This window comes from Peromyscus eremicus, chromosome 12 (genome assembly GCF_949786415.1).
Source record: "Peromyscus eremicus chromosome 12, PerEre_H2_v1, whole genome shotgun sequence".
In the NCBI taxonomy this organism is placed as follows: Eukaryota; Metazoa; Chordata; class Mammalia; order Rodentia; family Cricetidae; genus Peromyscus; species Peromyscus eremicus.
In genome coordinates, this window is record NC_081428.1 from 35979026 (window position 1) to 36003686 (window position 24661).

General features: G+C 36.2%; 1 protein-coding gene and 1 pseudogene across 1 annotated transcript in view; one reads left to right on the forward strand and one right to left on the reverse strand.

The window, feature by feature from the left end:
* The window catches only part of LOC131922440 (ephrin type-A receptor 6), a 902384-nt gene that overhangs the window by 382892 nt on the left and 494831 nt on the right, over nt 1-24661 (forward strand). The window contains exon 5 of the mRNA XM_059277230.1: nt 6823-7158. Within this exon, the coding sequence (XP_059133213.1) occupies nt 6823-7158 (336 nt within the window). The remainder of the gene's footprint in view (nt 1-6822; nt 7159-24661) is intronic.
* Nucleotides 8390-8680, reverse strand: LOC131922819 (non-histone chromosomal protein HMG-17-like; annotated as a pseudogene).

Consider the following 24661-nt stretch of genomic DNA (forward strand, 5'->3'; position numbering starts at 1 on the left):
GTAGCTCCTTTGCTCCGAGCTTCTTCCAGCTTGCTCACCGGTGTCTGTTCCTCCAGCAGTTCCTACCCTTTCTATAAATTTGAAGAGAGAGTAGCCTAGAGTAACTTGTCATTTTAGGGACTTCCTGAGGCTTCTTGGTTGTTTACTTCCTGAGTCAGTAGGAGCCTCTCCCAGGAATTTCCTGAGTCTTTAGAATGTACTGTGTCTTAAAAATTATTGAAAGAAAAAATGCTAAAGATAGGGTGCAACGAAAAGGAAGGAAAGATTAAAGAACGGACAGTGGCCAGGTTATGAACACTTGGAGACAAAGCTAAGAACCTTGGACTTTATTCCACAAATGAGTGGTACTTGGTCTATTAATTTATACTTGTATTTTAAAACTTTAAAAATAACATAAAATATAAAATATCATTCAATTCTTCAAACATAGTACTATGAAAATGTTAATGGATACTCATTCTTCATTTCAGAAATAAGTTTAGCTATTTAAATTAAATGTGAGAATATTAAAGATGAGAAGGCAATTTGTCTTGCTATGAAGAATGGAAAAATGTATACAATGCTGAATTCTGAGAATTATTTACTTTGATAACTTATATTTTAATTGTTTTCCTTTACAGGATTAGCTGATTAATTTTCATAAGAGGAATCTCTTGTAAAGAGACTACCATGGGTTGCTGATTTGTGTGTTCTAAAATTTTTGAGCTGACAGTAATTTGAAGAAAATAACTGCACAAAATGCTGTCTAACTCTTCTATGCCAGGATTTCTATGTCTATGTAGACTACAATGTGCAAACGTTATAACAAACATAAAAAGGGTCTCCCTAACATCATGCTATTCCTGATTGACTCTCACGGAACTGTTGTACTTTCTTAGACTAATTGGTTTGTTGTTGTTGTTTTTCATCCAAATTGTTATAGTTCTTTCCTTGGATCAAGGTTAGAATCACAGCTTTTTGGCTTCCATCCATTTCCAAAAACATAAATATTTAATTACAGAATTTGAAAATAAAAAACATGAAATCTCTTAAAGTCCAATATTCTCTCAGTAGAGGCCTCTGTTAAATATAGTTAAAAAAAGATTTAGGCATATCGTTACAGTAACAATACAATGGACTATAAAAGCCAAAATCCATATTGAGAGATGACAATATGACTTCTAGAGTTTTAACATAAACCTATATAGAGATTTGAGAACATATTTTAAGGTATTATTAAGGTCTAAACTTGCACATTTTTGCTGACCAGATGTATTTACCTTTATTTAATTGAAATCACAGCCATACACATTTAACAACATATTTACCTAATCACTTCTAGAAGGTTAACTGGATTCTTTTAATGTTAATTCCATATGGATAACATTGAACTATTAATCTATCATATTTAACATCCTCTACATGAAAAATTGGCTTTATGCTAGGAATTAATATTATTATGTACCTTAGAGTTATTGAAATAAATAGGGTAGCAACTTAAGAACTAGAAAATGGATAAAAGATTATCCTAGCTCATGGTTCCATAAACTGCAGTCTCTAGTTCCATGTATCTATTTCTGTAGGTCATCATCAAGGCAGGTCATCAAGGTGGAGAGGGCATGTTGGAACAAACCACTCACCTTATACCAGCATGGACCCAGAGAAAGCAACAAAAGAACCAACCTTTCAATATCCCTTCCAATGACACACCCACAAAGACCTAATTCTTCCGTCTAAGTTCTGTGTAATGAAGTTCTTACAACCTTCAACCGCACCAGAGGTTAGCACCATAGTATTCAGTTTTAGATTTCAGATTCAAACCACAACATTTTGGTCTAATTTTATTTACTATTAACAACTCAAAAAAAAAAAAAAAAGAAAAGAAAAAGAAAAAGAAATCCATGATCATTTGAGATTGAAAATTTAAGAAGACTTTTGAAGAATTAACATATTATGATTAAAAATTGCAAATAACACACCACACAAAAGCTGAAATATAATCCTTAAACTTGCTTTACTTCTCAGTCGGCCTACATTTAGACCAGTGATTCTCAACCTGTGGGTTGCAACTTCTTTTTTCTTTCTTTCTTTTTTTTTTTTTTTTAATTAGGAGATTTCTATTTATTTTACATAACAGCCACAGGTTCCCCTCCCCTCCCTCCTCCTGCCCCCCAGCCTTCACCCCCCAACCCATGCCCCATTCCTACCTCCTCCAAGGCAAGGTCTCCCATGGGGAGTCAGCAGAGCCTGGTACATTCAGTTGAGGCAGGTCCAAGCCCCTCATCCCTGCACCAAGGCTGCACAGAGTGTCCCACCATAGACACTAGGCTCCAAAAAGCCAGCTCATGCACCAGGGATGGATCCTGATCCCACTGCCTGGGGGCCCCCTAAACAGTTCAAGCTAAACAACTGTCTGGCCTATCCAGAGGGCCTAGTCCAGTACCATGGGAGCTCCTCAGCTATTGGTCCATTGTTTATTGGTCATGCGTTTCCACTAGTTTGGCTGGTCGTCTCTGTACATTTTCCCATCATGATCTCGATGTCCCTTGCTCATAGAGTCCCTTTGAAGGTCAAGTGACTCTTTCACAGGTGTCACCCAAGACCATCGAAAAACACAGATATTTTCGCTATGATGCATGACTGCAACAAAATTAAAGTTATAAAGTAGCAATGAAAACAGTGTTATGGTTGGGGGTCACCACAACATGAGGAACTATATTAAAGGGTCACAGCATTATGGATGTTGAGAACTACTGATTTAAACTGTTCTGTAGAATTCTGGTATTTCTCCACATATTTCTTAGATAATAACCTGCAATGAACCAATTTTGAGGAAATGCTAGAGTCAACACAGCAAAACAAATTGTATTACTTTTGTTCTGGTGGCAGTGGGCCAGAAGACTCTTATTTGAACACTGAATTTGGTTTTATTTGATACCATGCGGGATTTCATATATTGCACAGTGATATTTAGAAAGACACAGTTACACTTTAAAACAATTTTCATTAAGAAAAAATAAAGCAAAGCTATAACATACCTAGCCTCTGTGGGGAGAGAGGAAGAAGAATCTATGGAACTGGGTGCTTTCTGGGAAGAGGAAAAGAAGAAACAGTTGTCCTAGGTCTTGGGGATCTTGCTTCAGCATCGGGCTTTTAGTCTTTCAAATTGTAAAGAGAAAATCCAAATTGAAGCAAAAGTTGTTTCTGAGTAGAGACCCCAGTTGAAAATAACATTAGTAGTAGAGAGTGTAGCAAAAATAAAGTTAGCTTTACTTTAAGCTTTTTACATCCTCAGCTTGATAACTGCAACTGTAGTTCTAAGTAATTGCATTCTTATTATAAAGTCAGTCTGGAGGGCGAGGATAAGAGCTGTCTTCTATCCGATGTGAGTTATTTGTTTTCCCAAAGAAAAAAATCAACACAAAGGAATCCCTAAGAGTTTTCAATACAAATGTCTCTAAATGCATTATTGCTGCCACGTTATGTTTTCTGGATGTCATATAATCTTTGTATAATTTATAAATGATAACAAAGCAATCAGGCCACATTCAGAAAAGCCCAGTGACACATCATTTAGTTGAATCTGAGGATTAGAATTAATTGTCTCTCTTGGTTCCAAGTTCTAAATCTTAGTAAATGATTCAGTACATGTCATTACAGCTTAATATTTGCATGAAATCACAGTTTAGCTGGCATAATTTAACAGCAATTAAAAAGCTATTTAATCATCATGCAAATTGGTGTGAGGGCCCTTGAGTAAGAAGGGTGTCTCAATTTTTAAAATTTTTAACATATGTCCAAGCAGATAGTTATATACTTGTGGACACCCATAACATAATTGATAATGTTTCCTACTTGTAGACATATATGTGAATAATAATTCATGTTATCAATTATAAATAAGAGAAAAATCAGCAATATGAATGTTGTCACAGTGAGGCATTATTAGGAAAACGAATTTTTATCCCCATGCATAAATTTAGGAGGAAGATAAAATGCACATTTGATCCTGTGTTTCTCCTTATTTTCTTGTCTAAAGACACACATTTCTGCAAGCCCACTAAAACATGAAGTGACATAAAGCAAGAAACTCAGCAAACTTTAATAAAAATTCCCATCACATAACTAGGTCTGGCATTAGGTAATAGAAATACAGGTAGCTGGAGATTCCTGCCTATATGTGGCTGACATCATAATATCACTAGAGGAAAGACAAGCCAGATAACACTTCTGAGTATTTCACATGATTTATGGCTAATATTCTGCTCATCAACAGAATATAGGAGATCTTTTTGCTGTTCCCCCTGTTCTCAGAACCCACATCATGCTTTATGTTGATGTGCTCTTAAAATATATCACTTCTATACATTAAAACCTTCAGGCCTGGCTGGGAAGCTGGCTTGCTATATAGAAAAGTCCTTATGTGAGGGACTGAGTTCAAATCTATGCTTTATAGAGTGGAATGCATAGAGTAAGCCCTTTATAATCCCAGCTCCCATTAAGGAGAAAGGAAGCACACATGGAGAACAGCCAAAAGTTTGTGAATTATACCCAGTGGAAAAAACAACAGAGAGACCACGTCTCCAAAAGATAGAAGGTAAAGACTGACACGCATGGTTGTTCTTCGACCCTCATGTGAGCTCTGTGGCATGTGCATGCCTTCATACACACACACATGCATATACACAAACACACAAATGCATACACCATGCCTGCACATACACACACATATGCATGCATGCACACACATGTGTGCAAACACACAGATTTTCTTCTGTTGAACACAGGGAAATTTATAGTTGTTCTAGGTAGTGTAACTATCTTGAGTTATCTGTGGTGCCCCTTGCTAGTTCTTAAAACTCACTTCATAGGTTCTCCATCTGATTTCTAACCGAGGTGCTTCCCTGTCTGTTCCATGACTTTCAAGATTTTTCTTGACTAACAACATATTTTTGACCGCTAATATTCTTCCCATCACTCTATGTTTTTTTTTATCACCTCCAATGCTTTCTTAAGATGTTACCAAGAGTTAAATTCCTTCTGATAGTTTTTTACTTCAGTTCCTGCCTGTTAACATTCTAAAACTCTAATTTTTTTAATCACTTGAATCCATTAATCTAATGTTTTTCTTGCTCTTCCACTAAATGTTAACTGCAGTGGAGCAGGAATAATGTGTACCACATCTACTGGAGTATCTGTCACATAGTAGTCACTAAATAAAGCATTGACCTAATGAACAAATATGATCATAGCTTGAAGATCATATTATAGTATGATCTATAGTATTCAGAAGATTGCCTACATCACAATTTGAATTTCTTTTCTAAGAGGATTGCAGAATTCCCTAAGCATTTTTTATTGATAAAAAAAAAATTTACAGAACTGTAGCTAGAGTTTTCCTGCCTGGCCCACAGTCAGGACAAATCTCTCTCACCTGCCAGTCCCACAGCCGCTCAGACCCGATCAAGTAAACACAGAGACTTACAAACATATTGCTTACAAACTGTATGGCTGTGGCAGGCTTCTTGCTAACTGTTCTTACAGCTTAAATTAATCCATTTCTATTAATCTATACCTTGCCACATGGCTCGTGGCTTACCGGCATCTTCACATGCTGTTTGTCATCATGGCGGCTGGCAGTGTCTCTCTGACTCAGCCTTCCACTTCCCAGCTTTATTCTCCTCCTTGTCCAGCCTACACTTCCTGCCTAGCCAATGGCCAATTAGTGTTTTATTTATTGACTAATCAGCAACACATTTGCCATACAGAACATCCCACAGCACAGAACTATTCTGGATTTCTTAAAACCAAGCTTCTAAGTTGTGGCAGAATGTTGGTTGTTCCAGTACTTGTATAATGAGTTATGTTTCAATCATGTCTCATAAACAATATTCTCACAGTACATGGATTTCATAGCATTAAAATAGCCCTCAACACAGAGTCTGGCACTGATGAGACCTTTGGGTAATATTTGCTCAATGAAAGGAGAATAACTGAGATGTGGAGGACTAGCATGAGTATGAAAGATGATTAGTATCTTACAATATGACTTGTAATGAAAAGCTGTTGAATAATTTTGTGTTGTGATATGCTAAGAAAACCAGAAAGAATGTGTCCTTGATGACAATGAAGAAAGGCTATGCTGAGTCTTCTCCAGGGACATTTTCACAGTTAAGGTCTAGGTTACTTATATTTAGGGAAAATCATTTGAATAAAAACACAGTGATTTTACCTTATGTCACAATGCATGTATGACTTCAAGTTGGCAAGGTACTATGAAAAAAGGGATTTTTTACTGCCTCTGATATCCATTTCTGAATAGTCTGCCCACCCTAAATTTAAGACACTTTTTCCCAATCATTGGAAAATAGATTCTATGGGTTTGGCAAAGGAAATGAATGGGTGTTTTGTCTATACAGAAATGATGGTATGAAGGCTAAACACAGTGTGTGGAGTATACATTCCTCAATTGGTTTCAAATTGTGAAAATGCTAATATAATTAATGAGGATATAAGGATGGCCATCTCATAATTTATAATTTCCATCCATTACATATTTTACAGCAAACAAGTTTTAAAAGTATACTTTGGAGATATGAAGACTTTGACATTAAATGTTGGAATTTAAATACTCAAAAATTAAAAATATGCTGTATTCACCCTTAAGGATGTTCTTTTTTAGCTTCCTCAGATATTTAAACAAGTTCTTTATGGTTCTTGTAAGAAAATGATCTCAAAACTCATATTAAAGATCAACAGCATGTACTCATGAAAATTTTAATGTAGCACCACCATTCATTGTTCTATACATGTACATTTTGTTTTCTCATTGCTTTTTTCTAGGGCCACCTTCAGCTCCTAGAAATGTGGCTTTTAACATCAATGAAACAGCCCTTATTTTGGAATGGAGCCCACCTAGTGACACAGGAGGGAGGAAGGATCTCACATACAGTGTAATCTGTAAGAAATGTGGCTTAGACACCAGCCAATGCGAGGACTGTGGTGGAGGACTCCGCTTCATCCCAAGACATACTGGACTGATCAACAATTCTGTGATCGTACTGGACTTCGTGTCTCATGTCAATTACACCTTTGAAATAGAAGCCATGAATGGAGTCTCTGAGCTGAGCATTTCTCCCAAGCCATTCACAGCTATTACAGTGACCACAGATCAAGACGGTAAGTCCCTTTGCTGTTCTTTCAAAACTGTCTCCCAGTTCTTTTTTATGCTTAACATCCCTGATAGACTTGTGTTCAGTATAGGCTTGTATTCAGTACAGTTGTGATGTTCATGCAATACACTGCAGACATAATCTCTTTGCTTTCATTTTCAAGATGAAGAAAGAGTTTTGTTATATCCTAAGCAATATGGCCTGATAAGATAAATGCTTCTCCGTAATGGAAGTTTGTGTTTTTAATATAATCAGATGCCAATATTTCTTAATAAGTGCATATTTAATTCTGCCAATGAAAGGTAGCTATAAATAAAATGTTGCTAAATGCACTGAGTTTGAATTGGCCCACTTATGCTGCCATTCTTTTTATACATCAAATAAAAAAATAATAACGTTATTTTAATTATAATTAATCTTTATTTTAAAAACATTCCAGCTAACTTTTTCTCAAACTGTATCCAGCTTTATTAAAGATAATTTCCATTAATAGTCATGGCATTTCATGCAGGACATGGGCAGCACTCGTTAGTGATATACAAGAACTTCCAAACTCCCTTCTTGTATAGACTACCAAACCAGAAAGGCCACTGTAAAACCTGTTGAAGTCCCCATTTGATGCTTTTAAAAGAGGGAAGAGCTTAGAAGAGGGTTGACATTTCACATTGAAGATGTTGTTTAACAGCTTTTCACAAGCCGACCCTGACTTTCAGGAAATGAGATGAAAATGGAAGAATTATCAATCTGAAGATCCACAATCTTTTATATAAGGAACCACCACTCTTTTGGGGACACTTGGCAATGTTCCTACAAAGTCCAGATTGCCCAATAGACTGGGAAAACCAATGCTGGGGGTCAGGTCTCTGGTTTTAAGGGAGCTACATCTATGTTGATGATACCGGAGGAGGATATAAAAATGAATTTAGAGTTTTCCCACACCACAAGGCATTTGTGCCATGATGGCCACATATGTCAATACCAGGATGTCTCTATTGAGAGCCTGGAGGGGTCTTTCAAAATTATCAGGAAAAGATGCTTTCCATCATCAATCTAATTTGGGAGATATTTTGTTAGTGACACATGCCCCTCCCCCCCAAAAAATGAAGTGTTCTGTGTGCTAGCAACATAGATTTTAAAAAAATAAAACAAAATTCTGCATTTTTATAAAATTTGATGAAAAATAGTATTTCAAGTAGTAGTCACCAGAAGTATGCTGTTTTTTTAAAAAAGCACTCACTTCATTTGACATCTCTAGCACCTTCAGTTTTCTGTGCCTCATCTGCTCTGGCATCTCCATTTTCTGCAGTATTATTTGCATTCTTACCAGCATCAGAGTTCCCCTTCTTCCCCTCGGGTACCTTCCCTCCCTTCTTTGCAGGGTCCTTTTTCAGCTTCGGTTCTGGCTTTGGAGGAGCAGGATTAGCAGATAACCTTGCAGATCATCTCTATGGCTTGTCCTTCACCTTGGCTTCATCTCCTTGAGCATCCACTCCAGCCTTTCTTTGGGGCACGCTGGTGGCTGGGGACATAGACACTGAACAAGAGGATGATGCTGGTTAGGTTCACTCGGGGATCATTCTTGATGCTTCTTCACACTGCTCCCTGCTAACATGTTTAACCATGATACTATACCCCTTTAAAGAAACACACTCACACAAACAGAGGTAAGTGTACACACACACACACACACACACACGCGCGCGCACACACACACATTGAAATACTATTGTTCATGTAATGTTATGAAATGGACTTAAACTGACTTAAAATGTGATGAACTTGGCTAAATGTACCCATTATATCACTACAGAGTTTCTTTCTGATGTCGTCACACAAATGCTCATGCCTTTTTGTGTCTTTATTTCTCCTCCAACACAATTACATTGCAGAATGTGAAAAAGAAAAGAAACAAAGATTTAAAATGTCTCTTAAGAAGCAATCTTAAATTATATGGATATACAACAGAGTATAACAGAAAGCAACAGTAAACACATATAACACAAATTTATAAAAATAAAACTAGATTTATACACTTTGTAAGTTTCTATATCAGCTATAACAACACCATGCACTCTGTGGCTTCCAGAAATCTCTTTCACAGTGCTGTAGACTTGAAGTTATCAGAAGGACTGATGCCACCTTGCAATGGTTTGCTAAGCTTTCAAACTGGCCAACTTCTTCCATGTCTCCACATAGTCTTTCCTCTTGTATCCAGTCTCCTAAAAGTTTCTTTGTGCATGGGCATCAGTCATTTAATTGTGACCACTCACATGATCTCATGTTTCCTTAATCACTCAGTAAAAACTTATTGCGAAATATATCACACTATTGGGAACTGAGAGTTAGATTTTGACTATAGAGTTTAGATTAATAGTACAATTCAACCCATAATATAAACTAAAGCAAACTTAGTATTCTTTAAAACAAAACTACTGGGGACTGTGGAGATAGTTCAGTGGTTAATAGCACCTGCTGCTTTTCCAGAGGACACTGGTTCAGTTCCCATCACCCATGTTAGGAGGTAGACAACCATCTCTAGCTCTAGCTCAGGAGGTCCGGTGCTTCCTTCTGCCCTCCAAGGGCACTTTTACACACATAGAATGCACTTATGAAAATATACACATAAACAAAATAAACCTAAAAAAAGATAACTAAATCTTATTGTATTGGAATGCTAGTCAACTTAAATAAGATCAAACTATTGATACATGTATCTTGGATGGCCATCAAGGACATGATGCTGATTTTATAAGGCAAGCTCAAAATGATGTGTACTATACAATTTCATTTGTATAACGTTCTTGAAATAAAAAAATACAGAATTGAAGTAATGTATTTTGGAAGAGTAATGTGGCTTGGGTAAGGTAGCAAGAAAGAACCCTATGATCATCATGAAAGCGATCTGTCTTTACACTGTATGACAAGATGCTATTGATGTGATAAATTATATACACACATACACACACCGTGAATGTACCAATATCAACTCCATTTTTCGTTTGTACTGTACAGTGATTAACACAGGAAGAAGTTGAGCAAAGGACGAATGGGATCTTTCTGTTCAATGTGTTTAGTAATTTTTAGTGACCCTCTGTAATTACTTCAAAATGAAAAGCTAAAAAATTCTTATACCTATGAATATAGCATAATAAAAGTTTAAATTTTCTATTAAAAATATATGAGATGGATGTGAAAATTTAAAATTAATGTTAAATATACATAAAGTTTCTGTAACACAAAGGACACCAACAATAGGACAAAACGGCAGCCTACAGAATGTGAAAAGATCTTCACCAATTCTACATCCAACAGAGGGCTGATTTCTAAAATTTATAAAGAACTCAAGAAACTATAATATCAGCAAACCAAATAATCCAATTTAAAAAATGGGGTACAGATCTAAACAGAGAATTCTCAACAGAAGAATCTCCAATGGCTGAGAAACACTTAAGGAGATGTTCAACATCATTAGCCATCAGGGAAATGAAAATCAAAATGACTCTGAGATTCCATCTTATACCTGTCAGAATAGCTAAGATTAAAAAAAAGTGATAGCTCATGCTGGGGCCAATGTGGGGCAAGGGGAACACTCCTCCACTGCTGGTGGGAGCATAAACTTGTACAGCCACTTTGGGAGTCAGTGTGGTGTTTTCTCAGAAAACTAGGAATCAACCTACCTTGATATACAGCTATGTTACTCTGGGGCATATACTCAAAGGATGCTCAGTCATACCACAGGAACACCTGTTTTACACTTTTTAAATGATGTAATTCATTAGAAGTATAATACTAAGGTCTGGTGAAATAGCTCATCAGTTGAGAGCAATTATTGCTCTTTCAAATGACCAGGATTCTGGTCAAGAACTCACAGCAGGCAGCTTACAACTGCCTGCAACTTCAGTTACACATAATCTTACTCTTTCTGGTCTTTGAGGATACCTGTCCGCACATGGCACACATAAACTTACGTAGGTACACACATGCACAGAAGTTTTAAAAATATATAAATTATTAAAGTTTAATGCTTTATGTAAGAAGATACATTAAACATGAAATAATAAATAGTACCCACACATGTATTGTAGAAAGCTATCACTGAGTAATCCTCACAAGATGTCTCTATTGAAGAATATTACGAAAGCATTATGAGCTGAGCAGTGGTGGTGCACACTTTTAATCCCAGCACTCGGGAGGCAGAGCCAGGCAGATCTCTGAGTTTGAGGCCAGCCTGGTCTACAGAGCAAGGTACAGGAGAAACTCTGTCTTGAAAAAAACAGAATGCATTATGGTTTTCTTCAATTTTATACATAATATTTACATTATGTTTAAATATTATTGGAAAGAATACAGATATAATTAATGAACTAAAATACTGCCATACATATGTTAGTAAAATCTAATTCCAGCTTTCCATGTGAGAAGCTATTTCCATGTCAGAATTTGAAGTGATACCTTCTTGGTCACTCTTTTTCTGTGAAACTGGAGTTCTGTAATCCACAAGTTCTCAAGAATCGCCTGTGTGAAATCACAAATACTCCAGGGAATGGACAACTGTGAAATAATTCAAGCTATGGTTCTATTGTTTTATTCTTTTGTGCTCAATTCAAGTGGTTAACACTAATGTTGAACATACAAGGAGTTCATAGAAATTAGTGTCCCAGAACCAAATTTTAAGACTCACTGCTGTCTGCCAAGTATAAATACAATATCCCATCACTCAATTTGAAGTATCTTTGAGAATGTTTTCTCAAGTCCTTGAGGGGCATTTCTCACAGTTATTCGATAACACATGATCCTGAAGACAACACAGTGAGATGGTTTGCCTTAATCATTATAAGTATATATCATTAATTATACTAAAAATGGAAAGAGATTTTAAATTCATTCAGTATATTTTTGGGGTGTGTTCCTAGCATACTGAGAGATCACTTATAAACCTTAAAATCTGGTGCCATTCATTTTACCAACACCCAATTAGCACTATTTAAGTTCTGCTAAAAAGACACTCAGGCCACAATGAAAATTAAAGTCTAAAAGTGGGTCTTTCCAAAAATAACATGTAAGTTCTCTAAGGAATGGCTGGAAAGAATGGGACTAGGCAAAATTAACCTGGGATCCGGTGAAGAATTCTAGATAAAAATAATCAAGCAAGAAATCCAGGTCCAAGGGACTGACATAATACTTCTCATGGAAGTACAAGATTCGTGGGAGAAAGTGAGTTTAAACTAAAATTTTGGAACATAGAGTGTTTCTAACATCATTGAAAAAAGTTAAGAAATAAGCCACTTATGAAAGGATGCTTCTGTAACACCAAGACCAAACGAGGAAAGGAAAGTAGAAAAGTAATGCTGCTTATGAGGACATATGCTTTGTATAATTTGGGAAATAACATATTATAAGCCAAAAGTATAGATATCTGAACCATAAAACTATATAAAAGTTTACCTTATATACAAAAACAACTTTCTCATGTTTAAGAAATAGTCAGAAAGCCACTTAAATGTTTACTGTTGCTAATGATTAAACTTTTTTAAAAGGTCTCTCTAAGCCTGTTGATGGCGGCATTTATCTTTAATCACAACACCCAGGAGGCAGAGGCAGGTGGATCTCTGAGTTCAAGGCCAGCCTGTTCTACAGGGCAAGTTCCAGGACAGATAGGGTTACACAGAACACCCCTATCTCAAAAAACAAAATAAAACAAAACAAAATGCCTTTCCAAATCCATCCTAAATTAACTACAGTTATAAAAACTATTCTTGATTATTCTGATTTTAGATGAATAAACATTATAAAACAATGGCTTAGTTCTAAAACTAAGAATCTTGGCAATGTATCTTCTATCCTTTGTTTGTTTATTTGTTTGTTGAGACTGGTTTCTCTTTGTAGCTCTAGCTGTCCTGGAACTCACTCTGTAGGCCAGGTTGGTTTTGAACTTGGAGAGCCCTCTGCCTCTGCCTACTGAATGCCAGGATTAAAGGTGTTTGCCACCACTTCCCAGCTCTTTTACCGTTTCTTTTGATAATTATTATTTTAAAACATTTTTATACAATACATTTTGAGCATATTCTTCTCCCTCCCAACTACTCTCAGATACTCCCCTTCCTCTTGACCAATCAGAATGCATGTTCTTTCTCCTCCTTAAATACAAAAACCAAAACCAAAACTCCATGGTCCATGGAGTCTGTTTTGTGTTAGTCAACTACTCCTGAGTGTGAAGCTTGCCATGGAATGTCATTGATATACACACTGTTACTGGATGGAAATGATTTTCCACCTCTCCACAGCTACCGATTGCAAATGGCTCCTTTTTTAGGAATAGAACTTTGTGCCTACTTTCCACTCTGCATGACGGACTTCTGTGTGACTTGAACTTGTGCAGGGCTTGTACATGTTGTTAATGTCATTTTCAATTCATACATGTCTCAGCCTTGCTGTGTCTGGAAGATGCTGTTGCTTTAGAGTTAACCATCATCTCTACCTTTTACAGTATTCCTGCCTCTTCTGCACAGATCCCTAAGCCTTGAGGGGAAGGGTTTGATAGAAACAACCTATTTAGGGCTGAATATTCCAAAGTCTCTCATTCTCTACACATTGCCCAGTTGTGTATCTCTGTGTTAACTGCCATCTACTGCAAGGAGAAGCTTCTCTGATGAGGGCTGGACAATGCACTGCTCTATAGGTATATCAATATATCATTAAGATTCATTTTATTGCTATGTTCATTTAACAGAATAATTGTAGTAGGTTTTCCTTTAGGACCCACTAAAGATGGAGTCTCAGGTTCTCAGCTTTAGTAACATTGTCAGACATGGGTTAAGTCTTGTGGACTGGGCTAAATGTTAATTAATTGACTTTGACAATCAATGAGATGTATATTTGCAACTGGTTTTTTTTTTTTCATACTTTACTTAATTGTACCAGAAATTGGTTTCATTTTGGAAGCAAAACAAGAAAGCAACACCAAGAAAACATTTTATCTTAACTTTTAGAGTGATAAAAATAAATAAATAAAAATATAAAATATGTAGCTCAATACAAAGTAGTTATTCAAGTAAATTAACAAAGTAAAGCATTCATCATTAATAGTCAAGCAGAAAAAATTGTGTTTATAGAAATCCTGATACGTGCAAAGCATGTTCAATGTGAGAGAAATACCACTTAAAATTAGTTCTGCTGATTTTGCTAAAAGGTTATTAAATCAATTATTATAAGAAGCTAGTTGTCAAATTCTTTACCTTAAAATATGTATTCAATACCCCCATCTCTACAGTTGGGTGACAATTAAGTATAGTCTGCCTCAAACTCATTTTTCCCTTGTGAATTTCCTATCTTTGCTCTGGCAGCTGTAATTAAGTGAGCTGACACTGAAATAGATTTAAATCTATGAAACGTACTTAAAAATCTGGTATGTCTCTTTTTATTTACAGTTTACTCAAGTCTGGGAACACAACCTGTTTCAAATATCAACCTTAGTGTGTTGTTGGAGACTGTAATTAGGCACGCACTCCACATCATTCCTTTTTATGCTTACACTTTAACATTCTTTATCTTTGGATAGCTCTTTTCATCCTCATTGTTTAAAACAAATGTTGACAACAACATCTCTCTAAATCTGGTACTGTTCTATTCAAGGTAAAACAAAGAAGTTTTAAATATTTACAAACAATACACTGACTACAAGACAGTAGTATAAAGTATTTTTGTTTTTTGGGTTTTTTTTTAAACAGTCTAAAACCATGTCTTGACCCAAGTGTAATGCTGGCACTGTATGCTGTATTTTTTCCTGTGATTACAGTCTAAGAAAATGACAGAGTTTAAAGCTACAAACATCTTCTATTAAAGTATAATATTTTCTGTCTCCTCAGGAAAAGTATTGCTCTCTGGAAAAGTACACTGAATATTTTATTTATTGAAGATAATTGAAATGTCAGTATAGTCCGTCTTTACTAAATAACTTTAGAGCTGTGCCAAATATTAAATTATATTAGAATCTGTAATTGTAAAGTTTATTTTTACTCCTGCAGAACATCAAATTATTTCCAAGCCTAATGCCTTTTAGTGTCAGGTATCTTTTGAGTAATTGATACAAAAATACTATGGACTTTAGAAATTAATTTTTCTGAGAAACTGTCAATGACTGGGCTCCTCAGTCAGCCAGTACGAAAACGAGAAACTCTTTCTGAACACTTATGAGCATACCAGTATATTCTACAATTTCACTGAAGCTGGATTGTTCATTTTTTAAATAATATTTTATTTTATAAAATTTCATACATATGTAAAATATACTTTTATTTTATCCAACACATACTATGTCCTTTCTACCTCCCCTCAGGATGCAACAACCTATTTCCCTTCAACTTTACATACTCTTTCACATTATTATTATTATTTACTACTACTATTATTATTATTATTAGCCCCTTGACTCTGCTTGGCACTGGCCATGTAAAAATGACTGTAGGGCTATCTACTGCACAGGCAACCTACTAGCAACCACATTTCCCAAAAAAAGGTGAAGGCTCTGAGTTCAGGAACTAGAGCATTGATCTTGTTATTTTTTAAAAAATTTTTTCCTCTCATATAAATACTAATGGAAGACAAATACAATGTGTTATCATACATTGAATAAATCACCCTACAACTACCTACTACAGTAAGTAAACCTCTGCAGAATTAGTAAAAGTTAGAGATGGTATGAGTTAATCTTTCATTCATACATTTAATCAATTGCAAAATATTTACTTAATAGCTGCTTCTGCCAGAATCTGTTCTGTTTTAGGACTGTAACAATACAAGTTTAAGTAAAGTTAAAAGTACCATTGTTGTCATAGTCACTGTTCTCAGAGATACTCCCTGGGAAGGGAACCTGAGTAGAGTAAGACATTTGGAAGAAATGGTTACGCAGAGAAGCCAAAAAGCCTCTCTTGAAACATGAAATTTAAGTAGCTCATGAATCCAGGAGGAAATCCTGTGGATACATAAAAGACGGTGGCAGGAAGTGGTCACTTAAAGGGTAAAGTCTTAAATTCAACCACAGTGTCTAGAAAATAACAAGAAAATACTATTGCATGTTCATCCCTTGGCAAAGACTTAACTTCATCTGCATCAAGTCCTTTGATGCTGTACCTATAGACTTTACAATAAAAGGCTCTAATCAGGAGCAAACTAGCCTTTAATATAGATATGCTTTTGTTTTCTGAAGGAAACAGGCTTAGTCTTCATTTGATTTCAAGCTACTGACTTTTAGGGTTACCAACCGTTTCTTCTTTTGGAGATTTTGCATATTTGTTAGAAAAAGAACTACAAAATTTCTTTTATTTAAAATAATAAGACCTTCTAACTCTATTGAAGCCTTCATTCCTATGTTAGTAATTCTCATTGCATTTGCCTGTATAATTTGAAGAACAATAAAGATTGATTAACCAAATGCTTTGAACACTATGAAAATGAACCCTGGTAGTAGATGGCAAACTAAATGAAAGTAAGTGAATAGGATTGCAGTCTACATTTTCTTTAACTGCCGCATGATATGAAGCACAGCCATAGGCTAGGCAAACGGCTAGAGATGCCAATGCAACTGTTTGATTGAAAATTGATTGTCACCTTGATTTTATGACTAAAGTATGTACGAAAATTGACTGATTTGGAAAAGTAATTTCTGAATATCATTAAACACTATGTTTTAATTGTTTAATATTTTCCAAAATTATTCCTTTGAGGTAAATATTCCTAAAGATTGAAAGCACATTAATTTATCCAAATCACAAACTTTTTCAATGTGTGTGTGTGTGTGTGTGTATGTGTGGTGTGTGTATATATATATATATATATATATATATATATATATATATATATATATATATGTGTGTGTGTGTGTGTGTGTCTTATCATTATTAATACATTATATTCATTTACTTGTCATAAACCCGTCAATTATATCATTTAAAAACCAATTACTGATCTTTCAATCAATCTAAAATTCCACGTATCATCTTTAATTCAAACAGTGTTTTCTTCAGCATTTTCTATTTGATTTTTATACTGAAATAATGAGTACCAGCTCCATATTCTCTTCATAAAGCAGTGACAGGGCCGTGAAAGGCACTAAACTTTAAAGCTCTTTGCCTCTGTGATTTCTTTCCCAGTGTATCATATTGTTCAGGTAAGGAACACCTACATAAAGTATGGTAAAACTTCAGATTATTGGCATGAAGTTTACAATTCATCTTTATATTATTCAACCTAGTTTCAAATGCAATTATAAGAACTTTAAATTCATCCACAAAATCATGGAAATTATACAGTTCCCCTTTTTCCCCCACAGGTTTCTCAGGGAGTTTGAACTGAGAAATAAAAACCATACAATGTTAGGTGGAGGAAAGAAGAGTTTTTCTAGGTCTTAAATTCACCCTGGGGGTACTCTAAAGATACTTGCACAGGATGAATGAAGGAACTCAAAGGTTCAGTGGAATAAGGCTGTCTCATAACCCCAGCTTCCTTTTGAACTCACAATGGGCCTCTGTGGCCCTAGGGGTCTTCGAGAACTCCTTCCTAGAAACCACCATTAATGTGCAGAGGACTGAATGGGTGTATTAGTTACTTTCTGTTGCTGTGATAAAACACCTTAACCAAGACAACGCAAAAGGAAGTGTTTGATTAGATTTATGGTTTCAGAGGGAAGATTAGAAGCAACAATGGCAGAACAGAGACATCATAGCAGTAAACTAACAACAGGAAGAAAGCTGGGAGCTCTCATCTTGATCTGACAGCAGGAGGCATAGAAAGCACACTGAGGATAATAGGAACGTTTGAGACCTTGAGCCAACTCCCAGTGACACACCTTCCTCAACATGGCCACACCTCCAATCCTTCCCAAACACCCACCAACTGGAGACCCAGTTTTCAGATGCCAGAGACTTATGGAGAACATTTCATCCAAACCACTACTAAGATCGTGTTCCTACTAAGATAGAGTATCTATAGGGATTGCTATCCATCACCCCCTTCCCTGTCTGTCTGTCTGTCTGTCTGTCTGTCTCTCTCTCTCTCTCTCTCTCTCTCTCTCTCTCTCTCTCTCTCTCACACACACACACACACACACACACACACACACCTGGACAGGTAGTTCCATATCTGGCAGTTCGGATTTAGAATAATCCCAAACTGTCTGCATCTCCCACTGCAAATGGGAAGCAGACCAAGCATGTGGTCCTTTCTTCAAGAGATCAATATATTTGGAGAGCTAAAGTAGGTTATGGTGGTGACCACAAGGTAGCATTAGGGATAATAAAACTTAGCTGAGAGAAGGGTAGTATGACAAAGAGCACAGCCTACAATTTTTTGACAGGTTGGCAGATGCTAGACCTTTCCTGGAGCCTAGGACATAAGCAAACAATGCACATTCCATCATACCATTACACTTAACTTCCAAAAGATGCTGACAAAGATGAACATTATTAAAGCTTTCAAGTGAACAAGCACTGAGCATTAAACCCTGCATGAACTGAGGGAGCAGGACAACTGACTAAGTCACACATTCAAATAAGGCCGTTGCTTTTCTACTTCTGTGTTCTCAGCAACCTAAATTGATCAGTGACCATGACACTGTAAGCAATGTGCTGTACATAATACATGCTATATAACTGCATGTTTGTGCTATAATAAATACATGTTGGCATGTTTGAGTCTTAGTGTCAGTGTTCTGCTATGAGGAAAGCTAGCAACATTTCCTTCTCTAAAATTTAAAAGTAAGTGTTTGCCTAAGTGAAAAACAAAAGATCAAGAGTAAACTAATGATATCTGATTCAATATTCATTTTCAAGAACTAGATGCTTGAAATATTGCTAAGTATGTCAGTCTTTTAAAAGTAATAAATAATTAAAGAGTGATATAGCATTTTGCTTGTCTATTTGTATTTAAAAATTTAATTATTTGACCACACATTTATATTACAAGGCATGAGCAATGCTTTTAGTAATGAAAGATTAAAAACAAACAAAAATTGAAAGGAATTCCCATAATTTGCCTCATGCTGTACTAATATCAACATGTGGATTTGAGTTATTGATACTAATGTTAATCTATATATTTGTAAAATACAGTACAAATTTGCACTAAGGTAGCAGAGGAAGCTTTTCCCTTAAAATAATTATAACAACCTCACGGATATTATTTGCATTTATTCTTTTGGTATATTCATTCTTTAAAGTACAACTCAGCCTGCATAGCCATCAAGTAATTATTCCGTAAAATATCTTCCAAGAATAACATATATACATATATGTGTGTATTTGTATTTGCTTTAGTAAATTTATTTGTTCTTTGACAATTTGATGCACAATTTATAAAGCATATTGATTACTCTCAGCCTGTCATCTTTTTTCTACCTAAAGCCTACTCTTTCCTACCAATCTCTCTCTCATGTTAACATGATCCACTGAGTTTAACAAGGCCCTATAAGTACTCATGATTTTGATGGTATCTCTGAGACTCTAGGGATACATCAGTTGGGCTCTCAACAGAAGGCAATGACTCTTTCTCTTTGAGAATCTATAAATAGACATTAGTTCTGCAGCAAGATGTGGGACTAGTGAGGACCTCTCTGATCTGTGACTCATTGGTGATAAGGCCAGTCTTATGTGGATCTAGAGCAAGTAACTGCAAAGGATGTGATTTCAGGTTTGCAATGACTTTGTCTTCTTCCTGTCTTTTGGCTCTTACATACTTTCTGCCTCCTCTTCTACAATGTTCCCAGAGACTTAGAGGAGAATGTAAAAACGGCTTGTTTGGGGCTGTCTTGGCTACTTTTCCACGGCTGTGATAAAAGTCCATGACTTAGGCATTTTCTAAAAAAAAGAGTTCAGCTGATCTTATGGCTTCAGAGGCTCAGTGTCTATAATAGCAGAGTAGAGGCATAATGGCAGGCACCTAGAGCAATAGCTGAGATCTCACAACTTAATCCAGAAGCAAGAGACAGAGAGTACACTTTGAAAGGCTTGGGTCTTTTGAAACCTCAAAGCCTGTCCCCAGTGACTGACTTCTTCCAACAAGGACACACTTCCTCATCCATCCCAAACAAGCTTACCAAATGGTGACCATGCTTTGAAATCAGGAGCCTATGGGGGCCATTTTCATTCAAGCCTCTACATTCAATTCTCTGGCTGCCATAGTCTCATGGACATATCATAATGCAAAATGCATTTGGTCCAACGTCAAAAGTCTCCATATACTTTGACATTCTGAAAACTGTTTAAAAGTCCAGATCTCTTCTGAGACTAAAGACAATCTCAATTTAAACCCTTGTCAACTTTAAAAAAGTTACACACTTTAAACATACGACGGCACAGAGTATGGATTACCATTCCAACAATGAGAAATCAGGAAATATTAAGAAAATATTGGACCAAAGCAAGTCTGAAACCCAGCTGGGAAAACTCAAAATCATGTAGTTCCATGTCTGAAATGTCCAAGGGCTTGGTGTCTCAGCTCTTCCTGCTGTGCTGCCTATAATATATATCACTCTATCGGGCAAGTTCATCATTCTGTATGACTCACTCCTTGGCAGATATCCAAAGACACTGGAACTTCCAACATCTTGGAATCTCCAATGCAATTCAGACTTGCCTTCCACAGTTTCAAGAAATGTCCTCTTGGGGGTGGACAGAGGGCTCCATGTGAGGACTCTGCTGCCATACCACCTGGCATCAACAGTTTTCCTTAACTGCAGATTTCACAGCCCCATTGCCCCCTTCTCCTTCATGGCTCTGAAGCCAGAACCGTGTGAACAATGACAAGTCTGGCTGCTGACTCGGGTAAAGCCTGACGCCTTGCCACATTTGCGGCAGTTTTAATTTGTTGGTGAATTTAGAAAATTATTTGGGGCTCTTCTTTTCACAGGTTGAAAGCTTGCTTGGGTGAGGTCCTGCTCTGAGGAGATTAACACCCTGTATTTGATTCAGATCAGGCCTCTCCTTACAGATTACATCTTTCAGCTCAAGTCTTGGCTCCAACATTAAATTTCATGGTGTTCTTTTTCTCCTCAAATCATTTTGTATTCCATTTTTCTCCACTTGCTCTTAATCAGTGTTAATATGTATAAGAGTGATTACTAATAATACTAGTAACCATGCAACATAATCACGTTTAGGCTCTTGAAATCTCTTCTACCAAAGAAATTAGTCCATCACGTTTCAATGTAGCCTTAGGAAAATTCTTAGGACAAGTCAGAAGGCAGCCACATTCCTTCCAAAAATATCAAAAGCATAATTTCTAAGCCAGTTGCTAATACTCTTCCCTTCTGAAACCTCTTGAGCTAGCTTTCAACAGTCCATATTGCTCTCAGCACTGTCTTTCAAGAGCCTACTAAGACAGCTCATTAAGCTTACAGTGTTGAACCACTTCCCTAGTCCAAAGTCCCAAAGTCTTCCACATGAATGTATTAAAAATATAAAACACACACACACACACACACACACACACACACACACACACACACACACAACACATATGTCAGGTCTATCACAGCAATAACCTACTCCCTAACACAAATTTCTGTCTTAGTGACTTCTCTAAGGCTGTTACAAACTCAAAAATCAAGGAAACTTATAAAAGAAAGAGCTCAAGTGGACTTATAGGACCAGAGAATTAGAGTCTATGATAACAGAGCAAAAGTGTGGTGCCATGGCCCTGAATCAATAGCTGAGACATCACATTCAGATCCACCAACAGGAGTCTGTAAACACAATGGGAGTGACATCAGCTTTTGAATGGTCAGAGCCTGCTCTCCGTGACACATCTCCTCCAACAAGGCCACACTTTCTAAGCTTTCTGAATGAGTTCCACCAACTAGGGACCAAATATTAAAATATAGGAGTGTATGGTAGAGGGCATTCTCATTCAAACTATCACAAGTGCTAAGCCCAAAACTGTCACTAATTCCCAGATTGATCAACTGAAGCAAGAGCCCACAGAGGTATATATATGTGTGTGTGTGTGTGTGTGTATATCTATTTATTAAGGGGTGTGATGGGGAAATAGACTCACTAATACAAGGTAGACACATGCTTCTAATCCACTGCTGATCCAGCTTCGGTTCTCCTCAAGGCCGATGAGCACCAACTGCAAGCTGCTTTCCACTGACCGGGTTCCTCCCTCTCTCCTCTAAAGGGATCACATATGCAGGCAAGACCATGCCTATAGAGTCAGATACCCCCAAAGTCATTGGTTCAATGGAATGAATTCCCACAACCATCAACAGCTGTAAATCTTTACATTTACTATTCTACACTGCAAAGAAGGGATCTCCTGATTAAGGCTGAGGGTAGTTTTTCTACTATGGGTATAAGCATACATGGTTAGAAGACATTTTGATGCTATGTCAATTTAGTACAATAGGAATACTGTGCTCTGCCTTTCACAATGACTTCACCAAGCGTGGGTTCTTGACCTGGCTTACTATATAACATGCTTCAAATTCAACTAGGCAGTCAGCGTGACTGCTGTAAAGGGAAAACACATCTTGAATGGCCTGTTGTAAATGTTTTTATCCTATGTGAAAAGAAATGCTCTTCTGTTGCTTCCCAGTGTGTCTTTAACAAAACCACTGTTTGCTCTTCTGCTGAATCACTAAAGCTCGAAAGTATCTGCTACCTTTTACCTAACAATGCTCAGGTGAATGAATGCCCTCTCCTTATACCTCCCCAAAGCATCTTTGATAAGAATTTCATACATAGTGTCCTAGAAATTCAAAGCAGCTTCAAGTTCTACTTCTAATATCTAAAAGAATAGATGTTTCAGGTTTATGTTCAGCTACTGTTTTTAATCTAGCTGGGTTTGCAAAATGATTAAGTCTTTAACATGACCAAGTCAAAAAACCTACATTGCTTTTGAAGTACTCAAATAATTACCATTTTTAATGTAACATAAATGGAAGGATTAGTTATTTTATATCAAATTTGAATAATATACTGCTGATAAAATTTGTCATTAAATTTTATTAGACTTTTTCTAGAAATTATTATAATAAAATTATAAAATGGTTATTATAGGTCATGAAATTCAGCTTATCACTCCTTTAAAACTAAACATTATGTATAGCCAATTTATGAAAACACTGACTGTTACAAATACGATTTTAAAATAAACTAACATATTATTTTGACACCATTTCTCTCGATATAAGACTACCTAGTATATGATGAAATGCGTAAACTACAATGAGTACCCTAGGTTTCTTGTAGTATTTTCAGTACAATACAGAACTGAGACACACCTTTTATTTGATTAAAGAAGTAATCTGTAAATCACACTCCCTGACAGATATTATCACTCTTAATCCAAAACCAAAGAGAGTTCTCCAAACTTTACACTACTAATTCTACAAAGTTTTCTCCCAATGGTTTCAATTTCATTTTCAACATCCATATTTTTTTCTCCCTCTGATGTGGCTCACAGTCCTAATGAGAGGAATGGATGCATCTACTTGCCTCAACTCTCATTAGTTTCATACTAATGTATAAAAATAAGGAGAAGATCAACCACAGTGCCAGGGCCTTTTTATTTATATACATTTATGTCCACATGAAATATTTAGCTTGCTCCTAACTCCATATGGAATTCTGAGATTATAACGCAGCAAGAATGGGTGATTCGCTAGCTGAAATTACTTCAGAGTACACTCATGGACCCACACAGGGTGGCATAGTATGTATAGAATACAGCAGCAGGTGTCTTCCATGGGCTTTCAAAGTATGCAAGCATGGCTCCTGGTGTGTCAGAAGCACCATATGATGAGTGTAAGAAGAATTGTCATGTAGTTGATGAAAACATGGCCAACATAAGTTTGAATTTTTTTTTTGAGAATTTTATACAATATATATTGAGGTTCCTCCTCCCCTAACTCTTCACAGGTCCTTCCCCTAGGCTTGATATTTGTATAAAAACATTGCCCTCAGATCAGAAGATGGCAGTGTTATTGTTACCTGTTTATTAGATAACTAAAAAGAGTAAAACATTTGTTGTTTAAGACAGTCAAGCATTCGGATTCTACACACAGTCTAAACATTATAAACAGAGGAAAAACATAATATTGCTGTACTAGATTTTTGTAAGAAATTCATTTCCATTATTTCCAAACTTTTCCTTTTGAGAAACTCAGTGGTTGCCTCTGGACTGTATTTCTTTATTGAACATATGTTTACTATCCAGTGAAACAGTTTTCTTAGTCTGGCAGTGGGTCCTGCATAATATGTCAGGAAAGAGTGAATTGTGCTAAGTTTTGAAAATGTCAGCTGTCTCTAGGGTAACAAATCTGTTAAGTAATGTGAAAGATAGTGCTAGTTCGCTTGGACATGATGATTTTGATCATAAATTATAATATAGGAACATTCAGTTAAAGCATGAAAACTATAATTAGTTCATATTTCAAAATTTATTTTGTTACTCTGAAAAGAGCATAAAATAGTTTCTAATCATAAGGACCACAGATATATCTGGAAATATATGAACAC